General features: G+C 40.9%; 1 protein-coding gene across 3 annotated transcripts in view; it reads left to right on the top strand.

The window, feature by feature from the left end:
* prkdc (protein kinase, DNA-activated, catalytic subunit) overlaps positions 1-12,389 on the top strand; it is a 92,446-nt gene that overhangs the window by 51,034 nt on the left and 29,023 nt on the right. For 2 of the 3 annotated variants that reach the window (XM_026327233.2, XM_026327235.1), the window contains exons 50-62: positions 616-767; positions 1,792-1,923; positions 2,195-2,306; positions 4,397-4,518; positions 4,694-4,843; positions 5,039-5,212; positions 5,479-5,577; positions 5,739-5,949; positions 10,324-10,495; positions 10,750-10,947; positions 11,568-11,683; positions 11,868-11,999; positions 12,110-12,286. In XM_026327233.2, the coding sequence (XP_026183018.1) occupies positions 616-767; positions 1,792-1,923; positions 2,195-2,306; positions 4,397-4,518; positions 4,694-4,843; positions 5,039-5,212; positions 5,479-5,577; positions 5,739-5,949; positions 10,324-10,495; positions 10,750-10,947; positions 11,568-11,683; positions 11,868-11,999; positions 12,110-12,286 (1,947 nt within the window). The remainder of the gene's footprint in view (positions 1-615; positions 768-1,791; positions 1,924-2,194; positions 2,307-4,396; positions 4,519-4,693; positions 4,844-5,038; positions 5,213-5,478; positions 5,578-5,738; positions 5,950-10,323; positions 10,496-10,749; positions 10,948-11,567; positions 11,684-11,867; positions 12,000-12,109; positions 12,287-12,389) is intronic. The other variant, XM_026327234.2, reaches the window with a different exon arrangement.

Genomic DNA, 12,389 nt, shown 5'->3' with positions numbered 1-12,389 from the left:
ATGGGCTATGTAGAACATTTCTAAGGGTATTGCAAATTTTCTTTACTCATTCTTGCAGTGTATTATTGTATAAAATTGCTGTCAACCAATAGTAACAGTATTTTGAGGTTGAGTCATGGTAACTGGACTTCTAGTTTTAAGGTCAAAACGTTTCACTACTCATCCAAGTAGCTTCATCAGTCTTCAGGGACTTCTCCTGGACGAAAAGCCGGCCCTTTCATCTATTCACAAGAAATTAAGGAACACATCAAATGTCTTCCAGGGAGGACACACTCTGCACCCAGTTGGTGAATCAGAGGGGTCACATGAGCCTACCATTAGATCCTAACAACCCTCACCTGAGCTCACTTCGATTGTTCCAACTCAGGATGTGGGTCTAATGACTCTCATCCCATTTACATAGTTCACCTAATGAGCCTATGGGACTAGGGGTGGATTGAAACCAACCTGAAAGATAAAATGGAGTGTCCATAATAGCTTTCTCTTAGACTGATGTACCTACTCGGATGAATAGTGAAACGTTTTAAGTCCAGTTGCCATGACTCAACCTCTACATAACTTCACCTGGACAACTGAGAATCTTTACAGAAATAGTTACAGTAATTTGTTTCTTAGGGTAACCCCAGAGATGAAGTGCTTGCCAACCGGCTATTTGAGTTCCTGATGAAGCATAGCTTCCACCCAAAGAGGGCTGTTTTCCGACACAACCTAGAGATCATTCGTACTCTGGTAGAGTGCTGGAAAGACTGTCTGCATGTGCCATTTAGGTAGTACATACTAAACTGTCATATAACGCAAGCTCAGTGGAAATACCCAGTTCTTAACAGAATACAGGTCTGCAATACTAAGAGTCAATCATTGTGTGGTTATGTTAATAAATAATCTGGAGAATATACATCTGATAGGGTCTATACCAACATAACATATACTAACCTTGCCTTTTGATCTGAGGCATTCAAACTACAGTATGTTATCCTTTTTCTGATTGTATTGCAGTGTTCCAGAAATCTCTTATTGCCCTCATTTTCAGGCTATAAATCCCACGAGAGTATAAGTCACTTTTAGCAAAAACAGCCTTGTTGAAGAGAAAAAAACATAAGTCGCTTCAGTGTATAAGTTGCATTTCTAATTATACTAATTATAGTCTAAATTAGCCTATGAAGAATGTAGGCTAGGCATAACGACAAGCAGCAGTACAATGCAAAATTTATTCTTCTGTGTCAAGTAACGTTAAACAACTGCTCCAACATCGCTGTGCAGGAAATGAAACGGTGCCAAGAGTGCCACCTAATGCCTAGCGACCACTCATCAAAATGAATCTAAATACACACAAATAAGTCACTTCACTATATAAGTTGCAGGATAAGCCAGAGGAGTAAAAAAAAAAAGTGAAACGTACAGTATAGTCCGGTAAGTACGGTATATATCCATGAATAGATAGTTCTTATTTAAGAAGGGCCACTCATAAGTAAAGTATGTTTTTCATGATTTAACTTTTTTTTTTTTTTTTTAAGACTGAGTAGAAGAAAAATAAAATTGAGCCTTTTATCTTCATCCCAGTGTTATCCAGTTATAAAATGCAAAAGGAGTGCTGTATTTCAGCATTTTTTAAATTCAGCAAATGCTGTTTTAGCTTCCACTGTTTAACCTATCCATGGAAGAGGCACATTAGAAAGTGATAATAATTCTACCTTTTTTTAGCATATAAGCATAAATCCTGTATTTGCTTTTTTCACAGAAGTGTAATGGAGATGAAATGACTTTTGGCTTTCTCTTTTCTGGACCTTGTAGTGTGCTGTATGAGAAATTTTGTGGCACCAACTCAAACAGCAAAGACAATTCTGTTGGACTTCAGCTGTTGGGAATCATCTTGGCCAACAACCTCCCTGCTTATGATTGCACATGTGGGATTGAATATGACAGGTGAAACAAAGTGTGCAGTTATAAGCCAGTGATCTGTGTACTGATCTAGCAGCTTTTTTATTTGAAACCTTAATTCCACTTCTTTATACAAATGTAAATCTTTTAAAAAGTTAAAAACTGCATATTCAGGTATTAAGTAACACAACAGCCCGGAGGAGAAATAAAGTTTATACTTTCTTGACAAGTATGTGTTCACATATTGCCATCTTGACAAGTATCTTTTCTGCATTTTTTTTTTTTTTTTTTTTTTTTTTTTTTTTTTTTTTTGCAGGTACATCCAGGCTCTCACCAACAATCTGTCCTTTGTAAGGTATAAAGACGTCTACTCAGCTGCTGCTGAAGTTATCGGCCTAAATCTGAAGAATATGACTAACATGGACTATGTATGACCCTTTTCCTATTTTTGCTAACTATATTATTTCATTTTATGCGTATATCTGATGCAGACATTATCTGACATGTAAAGGAGCATTTATTTTCATAAGTCAATGCATAGATAAAGTCAACAGATGCATATCTCAAAGATTTCTTCAAGGGTTGTCTGTTGTTCACAATATTCTTAACATTTTGAACATATTACATTTGGTACCTGAGAATCTTGGATATAAAGAGGTTGCAGATTGGTTGGTGAACCACCTCAATTGGTCCCTCTCAATGTGGAGGAGCAGCAGCTCTACCCTAAGCTCCTCCAGAATGACTGACCTACTGATGCTCTCTTTAAGGGAGTGCCCAGCCTCCCTGAGGAGGAAACTCATTTCAGCTGCTTGTATCCAAGATCTCATTCTTTCGATCACGATCCAAAGCTTATGACCATAGATGAGGGTAGTAACATAAATTGACTGGTAAATTGAGGGCTTTGTCTTATGGCTCAGCTCCCTCTTCACCAAAATGGACCGGTACAATGACCGTATAACTGCAGACAGCACGCCAATCCACCTTTCAATCTCATGCTCCATCCTTCTGTCACTCATCAAAACAGACCCCGACATATTGAAACTCCCCCATTTGATGCAGGAACTCTTTCCTGACCCAGAGGGGACAGTCCACCCTTTTCCAGCTGAGAACCATGGCTTTGGACTTGGTACTTATTTTCATCCCAGCTGCTTCACACTCTGTTGCAAACCACCCCAGTGCAAGCTGAAGGTCCTGGATCAATGAAGCCAACAGAACTACATCATTCACAAACAGAATCAGTGACAAAGGGCAACCCTGGCGGCGTCCAACTTTTTAAGAAGGCTGGCAATGCGAGCCAGACTCTCACTCCAGTTTTACAGGGACCAGACAGCCCACAGCAGCAGGACTCGGACGCCATACTCCCACAGCACCCCCTACAGGAATCCCCAAGGGGCACAGTCAAATGCCTTCTCTAAGTCCAAAAAACATGTGGACTGGTTTGGCAAATTCCCATGGCCTCTCAAAAACACTGGCTAGGGTATAGAGGAAGTCCAGTGTTCTACGACCAGGACAAAAATCAACATTGTTCCTCCTGTTTCAACTATCAGATGAATTATCCCCTCCAGTACCTTGGCGTAGACTTTTCCATGGAGGCTGAGGAGTGTGATCCCCCCCTAAAGTTGAAAGCCACCCTCTGATCCCTCTTCTTAAAAAGAGGGATTACCACCCCAGTTTGCCACTCCAGAGGTAGTGTCCCTAACCTCCACATGATATTGCAGAGGCGTGTCAGCCAGGACAGCCCCTCAACATCCGAAGACTTGAGGAACATCATCCCCATCATCCTTTACTTCTGATCTCCACCACTGTGTTTGAGGAATGCTGCCATGACAGGCACCGATGGCATTATTCCTTATTCTTGACATGGAAAATTAAAAATAATGTATCTTTAGGACTGACAAGATGTGATCGGACTAACAAAAGACAGTCGCTCAAATAGCTCTATCCAGACAGTGCCAGTATAATAAGACTCTGCAGCCTATAGATTTTATTCTGAATTGAAGATAAATCACGAGTAGAGATTGCAGTCCTTAACGCTGACTGATTGATCTTAAAAACAATCATCAGTAAAGAAAAATTATTGGCAATTGTCAAACAAAGATTTTTATTTGCTACTCCTGATGCAGATTTTCAAATGATTGTGCTCCAATAAGCATTAACTGTATGAATGAGGAAATGAAAAGGCCTGTCTGATAGCTTCTGCAGACTTGAAAGGAGGGAGGAAACACAGAAAGAAAACCTGCATGCAAACAGTTATTCTGTGTCATATTTGAGTTTGAATGATCTCTATTTCTGGAACAGAAAACTGAGTTTCCCTCAACTCAGGGGCAAACATCTCTGAGCCTAATGCTGATTTGAACAGGTCTTTGACAGGGTTTAGAGAAAAAAATAAGTTAATATATTATAATAGCTAATTAAAATGTGTGATCTGAAATTTAAATGCATTATTTTACTGTGGGTGGATTCTAAGTGTCTTTGTTTACATTTTTATTTATTTATATATATTTTTTTGTCTCTGCAGCATCAAAAACTTCTCAGTCTTGCTGAAAGTCAGATTACAAACTTGAAGAAAAAGAATATGGATGACAAGTTCATTATTTGCTTGAACAAAGTGTCAAAGCACTATCCTCCATTTATGGATCGGTAAGTCTAGAAATGACCATGTGTATTTTTCAGTGTAAATGAAGTAATTTTAGCATTTTTATGCATGTTGTTCATGAACCTACCAGGGGACTAAAACTAACCTCTCCAATTAAGTCAAGTTGTTAAGTGGCCTTTCCAGGCAACAACTGCTTTATTTATTTATTTAATTTTTCAGGTTTGTCCATTATGTGCTCTTCCTCTTGCCAAAGTTGCATGGCATCTTAAAGACTCTTTGTTTGGAGTGTGTGCTGATCCGGGCTGATTTTATTCCGGATATCTTTCTGCAGCTGAAGACAACAGGTTTCATTCAAATGATGAGCCACAGGTTAGTCTAACTCTAAGACTGCTACAACTGGCAAAGTTTTAGTCTTTCTGAACTGATAAATGGTTGTCAACTTGTACATTGCATATCTTTATAAAATTTTCCTGATATATTAGGATATTAATTAGTAGAAATGAAAAACACGCCTTAATATTGTGCTGCAAACGTGTTTCTATACATTACTCTTCCTACATTCAGGGATGAAGTAAGACAGAGAGTATGTCTAGATCTTGTTCACAAGATTATTGGCCACCTGACTCCAGCTGAGCTTCAGGAGCTCTTAGGAGATGTGACAGCTTTTGTTTCCCATCCTTCACCTGCGTGCAGAGAGAGGATGTATGATATCCTCATGTGGATCCACGACAACTACAGGTACTGTGATTTATTTTTAAGTTTCTTGTGAATATCTATACTATTGTTCACAAAAAGTACATATACAACCAGTATAGGACCTGAATGCAGTAGTTTAAATTTATTTTCAGTAATATTGGTTTGAACCCATGAAATTATAATTACCTTGTTTTCTATAGTCCTTGGACTGCATTATTTATTTATAATGATAGACTTCCTTTACAACAATTATAAGTTCTCTGATGTAAACTTTAACTATATACTTTTTTTTTTGTTTATTCTTTCAGCGATGCAGAGACCATGAAGGATGTCACCTCTGTAGAGATTTTCAACACAGCTAAAGAAACATTACTTAAGGGACTGTCTGAAGAAAACCAAGGCCTTCAGTAAGAATCCAATATATCTCATTTCCAGATTTTTATTTATTTATTCATTTAATTTTATGCAAAATGTTATTGTATCTTATATTGTGCAGGAAATAAACTATTCACATTACAGTATGCTATAGTTTAATCAAACCAGCCATCCTTCTCCATTATGTTTACAGGCTTTATGTTCGTAACTTTTGGAGTCAGGAGAGGCGCCTTCCCACTGGAACCCTTGACCGAATGTTGGCTGTGCTTAATTCACTGTACTCATGTCAAATAGAAAGCCATTTCTTAAGCTTGGCTACCAATCTGCTCCTGGAAATGACCAGCCAGAGTCCTGACTTCAAACGAAATATGTTTGAATATCCTCTATCAGAGTGTACCTTCCAGGTCTGTGTGACACATCTGTTTTACTCTGGGTCTATTAAAAAGTATCTATGATGTGATTTTTTTTTTTTTTTTTTTTTTTAATTTACATACTATCTAATATAAGAGTTTTTATATATATATATTCCCATTATTAGTTTACATATATATATATATATATATATATATATATATATATATATATATATATAAAAATTTCCCTTCTCACCCCTATGGGTGGTGTGTGTGTGTCTTCCTCAATCTCGGGTCCTCTACCAGAGGCCTGGGAGTTTGAGGGTTCTTTGCAGTATCTTAGCTGTTCCTAGCACTGCGCTCTTCTGGACTGAGATCTCTGATGTTGTTCTTGGGATCTGTTGGAGCCACTCTCCCAGTTTGGGGGTCACAGCCCCAAGGGTGCCGATTACCACGGGACCACTGTTGCCTTCACCTTCCACATCTTTTCTAGCTCTTCTTTAAGCCCTTGGTATTTCTCCAGCTTCTCATGTTCCTTCTTTCTGATGTTGCTGTCACTTGGGATCGCTACATCTACCACTACGGCTTTCTTCTGTTGTTTGTCCACCACTACTATGTCCGGTTGATTAGCCATCACCTGTTTGTCAGTCTGTATCTGGAAGTCCCACAGGATCTTAGCTCGGTCATTCTCCCTCACCTTTGGAGGTGTGTCCCATTTTGACCTTGGGACCTCCAGCCCATACTCGGCACAGATGTTCCTGTACACTATACAGTGTACAGTTGGTTATGGCGTTCCATGTACGCTCTGCCTGCTAGCATCTTACAACCTGCTGTTATGTGCTGGATTGTCTCAGGGGCATCTTTGCACAGCCTGCACCTGGGGTCCTGCCTGGTGTGGTAGACCCCGGCATCTATGGATCTTGTGCTCAGGGCCTGTTCTTGTGCTGCTACGGTCAGTGCCTCTGTGCTGTCTTTCAGTCCAGCTTTTTCCAGCCACCGGTAGGACTTTTCGATATCAGCCACTTCTTGTATCTGTCGGTGGTACATGCTGTGCAGGGGTTTGTCCTGCCATGATGGTTCTCGCTCTTCTTCCTCTGCATCGGGCTTCTGTTGCCTGAGATATTCACTAAGTATTCCATCGCTTGGGGCCTTCTTCCTGATGTACTCATGGATCTTGGCTGTTTCATCTTGGATGGTGGCTCTGATGCTCACCAGTCCCCGGCCTCCTTCCTTCCTTTTAGCATACAGTCTCAGGATGCTGGATTTGGGGTGAAGTCCTCCATGCATTGTGAAGAGCTTCCTTGTCTTGACATCAGTGGCTTCTATGTTCTCTTTTGGCCAGCTTATTATGCCAGCGGGGTATCTGATGACCGGCAGGGTGTAGGTGTTGATGGCTTGGACCTTGTTCTTCCCATTTAGCTGACTTCTTAGGACTTGCCTTACTCTCTGTAGGTATTTGGCTGTGGCGGCTTTCCTTGCGGCTTCTTCTTGGTTCCCATTTGCCTGTGGGATTCCAAGGTACTTGTAGCTCTCCTCAACATCCGCTATGCTGCCTTCTGGGAGTTCAACTCCTTCAGTACTAACAACCTTCCCTCTCTTTGTTATCATTCGACCGCACTTGTCCAGTCCGAATGACATTCCAATGTCGTTGCTGTATATCCTGGTGGTGTGGATCAGTGAGTCAATGTCTCGCTCAGTCCTGGCATTACAGCTTGATGTCATCCATGTACAGGAGGTGGCTGATGGTTGCCCATTTCGCAGTCGGTATCCGAAGCCCGTCTTAGTGATGATCTGGCTGAGGGGGTTCAGGCCTATGCAGAACAGCAGCGGGGACAGAGCATCTCCTTGGTAGATACCGCACTTGATGGAGACTTGTGCTATCGGCTTGAGGTTGGCTACTAGGGTTGTTTTCCACAGTCCCAATGAGTTCCTTATGAAGGTTCTTAGGGTCCTATTGATGTTGTACAGCTCCAGGCATTCCAGGATCCATTGAGTCGTAGGCTTTCTTGTAGTCAATCCAGGCGGTGCACAGGTTGGTCTGCCTGGTCTTACAGTCTCGAGCGACCACTTTATCCACCAGTAGTTGATTGACCAGTAGTCCATTCTCGGCCCCGCTCATGTATTGAGCCATGTGCCTACTCATCTTAGTCGCTATGATGCCCGACAGGAGCTTCCATGTTGTGCAGAGGCAGGTTATCGGACGGTAGTTGGATGGGACTGCTCCCTTTTGGGGGTCCTTCAGGATCAGGACTGTCCTGCCTTCAGTTAGCCACTCTGGGTGAGTCCCATCCATTAGCAGCTGGTTCATTTGAGCTTCCAGGCGCTCATGGAGGGCAGTTGGCTTCTTTAGCCAGTAGGTGTGGATCATGTCAGACCCCGGTGCTGTCCAGTTCTTCATGTTTGAGACCCTTTCTCGGATATCTGCCGTTGCGATGGTTACTGGTTCCTGTTCAGGGAGGTTGCTGTGGTCTGCTCTCAGGTCTGCCAGCCACTGGGCATTGGTGCTATGTGATGCCTCCCTCTCCCATATGTTTTTCCAGTATTGTTCAGTCTCCAGCCTTGCCTATATATACAGTGGGTACGGAAAGTATTCAGACCCCTTAAAATTTTTCACTCTTTGTGTCATTGCAGCCATTTGCCAAAATCAAAAAAGTTCATTTTATTTCTCATTAATGTACACTCAGCACCCCATCTTGACAGAAAAAACCAGAAATGTAGAAATTTTTGCAAATTTATTAAAAAAGAAAAACTGAAATATCACATGGTCATAAGTATTCAGACCCTGTGCTCAGTATTGAGTAGAAGCACCCTTTTGAGCTAGTACAGCCATGAGTCTTCTTGGGAATGATGCAACAAGTTTTTCACACCTGGATTTGGGGATCCTCTGCCATTCTTCCTTGCAGATCCTCTCCAGTTCTGTCAGGTTGGATGGTGAACGTTGGTGGACAGCCATTTTCAGGTCTCTCCAGAGATGCTCAATTGGGTTTAGGTCAGGGCTCTGGTTGGGCCAGTCAAGAACGGTCACACAGTTGTTCCGAAGCCACTCCTTTGTTATTTTAGCTGTGTGCTTAGGGTCATTGTCCTGTTGAAAGGTGAACCTTCGGCCCAGTCTGAGGTCCTGAGCACTCTGGAAGAGGTTTTCTTCCAGGATATCTCTGTACTTGGCCGCATCCATCTTTCCTTCAATTGCAACCAGTCGTCCTGTCCCTGCAGCTGAAAAACACCCCCACAACATGATGCTCCCACCACCATGTTTCACTGTAGAGATTGTATTGGGCAGGGGATGAGCAGTGCCTGGTTTTCTCCACACATATCGCTTAGAATTAACACCAAAAAGTTCAATCTTGGTCTCATCAGACCAGAGAATCTTATTTCTAAAAGTCTGGGAGTCCTTCATGTGTTTTTTGGCAAACTCTATACGGGCTTTCATGTGTCTTGCACTGAGGAGAGGCTTCCGTCGGGCCATTCTGCCATAAAGCCCCGACTGGTGGAGGGCTGCAGTGATAGTTGACTTTGTGGAACTTTCTCCCATCTCCCTACTGCATCTCTGGAGCTCAGCCACAGTGATCTTTGGGTTCTTCTTTACCTCTCTCACCAAGGCTCTTCTCCCACGATTGCTCAGTTTGGCTGGACGGCCAGGTCTAGGAAGAGTTCTGGTCGTCCCAAACTTTTTCCATTTGAGGATTATGGAGGCCACTGTGCTCTTAGGAACCTTGAGTGCTGCAGAAATTCTTTTGTAACCTTGGCCAGATCTGTGCCTTGCCACAATTCTGTCTCTGAGCTCCTTGGGCAGTTCCTTCGACCTCATGATTCTCATTTGCTCTGACATGCACTGTGAGCTGTAAGGTCTTATATAGACAGGTGTGTGCCTTTCCTAATCAAGTCCAATCAGTTTAATTAAACACAGCTGGACTCCAATGAAGGAGCAGAACCATCTCAAGGAGGATCAGAAGAAATGGACAGCATGTGAGTTAAATATGAGTGTCACTGCAAAGGGTCTGAATACTTATGACCATGTGATATTTCAGTTTTTCTTTTTTAATAAATTTGCAAAAATTTCTACATTTCTGATTTTTTCTGTCAAGATGGGGTGCTGAGTGTACATTAATGAGAAATAAAATGAACTTTTTTGATTTTGGCAAATGGCTGCAGTGACAGAGTGAAAAATTTAAAGGGGTCTGAATACTTTCCGTACCCACTGTATACTTTGTTTCAGATCATCAAACAAATTTAAATATTAGTCAAAGCTAACACAAGTAAACACATTATGCAGTTTTTAAATGAAGGGTGTGTGTGTGTGTGTGTGTGTGTGTGTGTGTGTGTGTGTGTGTGTATACACACATATACATATACACAAATATATAAATATATATAAATATAAATATATATATATATATTATTTTTTTTTTTTTTTTTTCCTTATAGGACTACGTGATTGATTATAACTGGCGCTTTAGGAGCACAGTGATGACTCCCATGTTTGTTGAAACTCAAAGCTCTGAAGACCCAGAGAGTGTGTCAGCATCACAACCTATCATGAGGGGGAAGCTCCGAGCCACCCAAACTTCCCTGGAGTTTACCCAAACCCAAACAGCAGGTATTGCATAAATCTGTATCCCCCATATTAAAAGAGCAACATACGTTAAGGAGTGTTACAAAACTGGTGCTATCTTGAATCTATTATTCCCAAAGACATTTCTGTAAATATTCAGTAGCATAGAAAAAAAATAGCTACCCTTTGTTGTGTTTTGATATAGTGTATGTATTTTCATAGTAAATCAATTTCACTGTAAATTCTATTGTTTGGTTATATTGTAAGTATCTGGTGAAAAAATACTGTTTTCTACCCAGGTCGACATACAGCATACAACTGGCTGACAGGGACCAGTGTGGATACACTAGCAGAGTACACACTTGGTTCTGAATCTTTGTCTTCATTGTTGGTATTCAATAAGAAAGCAGAAAGGCAGGAAAGGAGACCAGTGGGAGAAGGATTTGGCCTTAGGCGCCTTAGTCTGGCAACTGATGAGATGGACAGTCACACAAGAGGTTTGTTTTAAAAACACACACCTATTTAAATATGGAGCAAGCTCCACTTCAGAATTCCAAGTTTCCAGTTATTACACATTCATAACTAGTTGTGCCATTCATAACTAGTAACATGCCTTTGCATATTGGACAAAAACTTTTGTGTTTATAAGATATCCACTTTTTCTAGATAGATTTAACACTAACACATTACTTGAGTATCATACTAAGGGGTTAGGAGATTAAGCTTTATATCGAATATAATAATTTTTTTTTGGTATTGACTGTTCCAATAGTCATTGGAGTTTCAAAACCGACAAGGCTAACCAATAACTTGGCCCTGTAAAAGGTCATTTCCGGATCCTTATTTTAGCATGATAAAGTGTTTTTACAGGATGACTTCCTTCAGAAATTTGTCCTGCCAGTCACACCTTTCACATGATCTGTTAAACCCTGCAGCAATCTTAAGCTATATTTAGTTAATGCAATTACATCAAAATAAATTGCACAAATTCTTCTCAATATTATATATAGGGAAACTGCATACTGTGTCAGACATCATCTGGAGTTGTACAATGCATTATAATTTTGAAATATAGGCTGGTAATGTAAATATCTTTTTTCAATCTGTGGGTGAACAGCAGAAAATGAGCAGCTTAATAATATCCTAAGACTGAGGCGCAGATTTCTCAAGGACCAGGAAAAAGTCAGCTTGAGTTATGCGCAAAAAGAGATCCGACAACAAAGACAGAAAAAGGTATCAAACGCCCAACAAACAATATAGTGATCCATATATATCCATAGCGCACTGAATCTTTGAAGTGCTGAATGACAGCATAATGCCTTTTTAAGGTTGGCCACTGTATCATGTCATGTCATTTGCTCTCTAAAAAGTGAATGTTGCTTACCAATAATCAGTCATCATAATGGTTGCCCCACAGCAAGAAAAAGCTGATCAAAAGCTGCGAATAGAAGCTGAGGTGACTCTCTACCGTAACTACAGAGTGGGAGACTTTCCGGACATTCAAATTCAATACAGTAGCCTCATCGCCCCCCTACAGGCATTAGCTCAGGTAAGACTACTACTACTTTGTGTCCTTCCTTCTTGCAAATACACCAATATAAAAAGAGACAAAAATTAGATCACTTCCATCCTTTGTTTCTTTAATCCATGTTCCCCTAGAGAGACCCAATTTTTGCCAAACAGCTATTCACCTCCCTGTTCGCTGGCGTCCTCCAAGAAATGGACAAACATGAACCAGAGAAGAGCGACGGGATTAAAGAGGAGCTGCGTAGCACCATGAATGCATTCCTGAACAAGAGTACACTTTGTTTCCCTCCCTTTATAGCATGTGTACAGGTATGATCATCTGTTTCTTGACAAATAAGACTATTGAAATGACTACAACTTGTTTGTTTGGCAATAACCATGTTCACATACCATGTCCACTACCTACAACATC

Source organism: Mastacembelus armatus, chromosome 23, assembly GCF_900324485.2.
Source record: "Mastacembelus armatus chromosome 23, fMasArm1.2, whole genome shotgun sequence".
In the NCBI taxonomy this organism is placed as follows: Eukaryota; Metazoa; Chordata; class Actinopteri; order Synbranchiformes; family Mastacembelidae; genus Mastacembelus; species Mastacembelus armatus.
This window is presented reverse-complemented; position numbering and strand designations above follow the sequence as displayed.